The 1,117-nt window shown below is 34.1% G+C and overlaps 1 protein-coding gene across 1 annotated transcript; it reads right to left on the reverse strand.

The window, feature by feature from the left end:
- Positions 54-1,111, reverse strand: LOC109128757. The gene is made up of 4 exons (XM_019235686.1): positions 948-1,111; positions 744-804; positions 555-658; positions 54-436 (listed from the first exon to the last, which is right to left on the reverse strand). Exons 1-4 carry the CDS (start codon positions 984-986, stop codon positions 338-340), a joined length of 303 nt encoding a protein of 100 aa, XP_019091231.1. The 5' UTR covers positions 987-1,111; the 3' UTR covers positions 54-337.

The raw sequence follows: 1,117 nt of genomic DNA on the forward strand, positions 1-1,117 counted from the left end.
TTCCGAAGATCTTCTGTCCACCCAGCAGTGTAGACACAGTCCGACTGATTAATGATTTAAAGAGTCAGTCAATGATTCATAATTTACCCAAACCACATGCATATTCAATAAAATCAACCTCAAAAATGATATGCTTATGAAAAGGAAATAAGATTGCAAAGCCAATAAATCCCTTTAATAAGATCAAAGATATTGTCATGCTTAATCCAGAACATGTAATGGTGAACTTGATAGCAAGATTGATCATATTCTTCTAGCAAGTCATTAATTAATATATAAAATCAGTACAGCCACGCACCTGTGATCCAAAATATCATCTAGACAAATAAAACAAAACCTAGAACTCAATATCAATACAAGGAAACTCACGGTTAAAGATATCCCTCCAAGTCCACGATGGTTTTGCACAACAACATTCCATCCTTCCTTTGCTAACCTGAACGCAATATGTTTAATATACAGTAGAAATATAACAGAACAAAAACAAGAGATACATGAGAAAGAGTAAGAAACTGAAACAGAGAAATAAAGTAGAAAGGAGTGATGAAATTTACAGCAGCAGAAGAATCACTAGTGAGCCCTAGCACCACAATAGCAATTGGAGTTCTATCAGTTCCAGGATTTGAGCCATTGACCACCTGTGATATGTCTTCCACAACTACAGAGAACAACAAATAGTTGTAATACCATGAATCAAAAAACTGAAAACAGCAAATGTGTTATTATTATTTGTTAACACCAACCATCATAATGCATTAACCAATCCAAAACAATTGTGCCACCATCTGTTGCCTGATAGAAATCCTGACGAGAGAAACAATATTAAAATCTATTCATACATCTCAAAGATGAAGTCTTTACATCAACTTCTTAAGAACACATTTTATGCCTACAAGATCTGAGCAAGTAAAAAGATGTGGTCTTTTTAATTATAAATCAAGTCTTACCACTAGAAACGACGCTCCTATGAAGCAGAGAAGAAGCATAGAAACTCAGCTTTCTTCATAGTTTCAATCAAACCTTAAACGATGATTTAGAAAACCCAAAAACCCAGTTTCTTACATACAAACCGAAAATCACACGATCGTAGGTGAGGGACTAAAAAAACAAAAAAAAA

The sequence above is a fragment of the Camelina sativa genome, chromosome 2, assembly GCF_000633955.1.
Source record: "Camelina sativa cultivar DH55 chromosome 2, Cs, whole genome shotgun sequence".
Lineage (NCBI taxonomy): Eukaryota > Viridiplantae > Streptophyta > Magnoliopsida > Brassicales > Brassicaceae > Camelina > Camelina sativa.

Coding starts and splice junctions, on each gene's coding strand:
- LOC109128757 (XM_019235686.1), bottom strand. CDS start 986: ATGCTTCTTCTCTGCTTCATAGGAGCGTCGTTTCTAGTG. Junction 659..743: donor TTGGTTAATGCATTATGATG/GTTGGTGTTAAC, acceptor TGTTCTCTGTAG/TTGTGGAAGACATATCACAG. Junction 437..554: donor CTAGTGATTCTTCTGCTGCT/GTAAATTTCATC, acceptor TATTGCGTTCAG/GTTAGCAAAGGAAGGATGGA.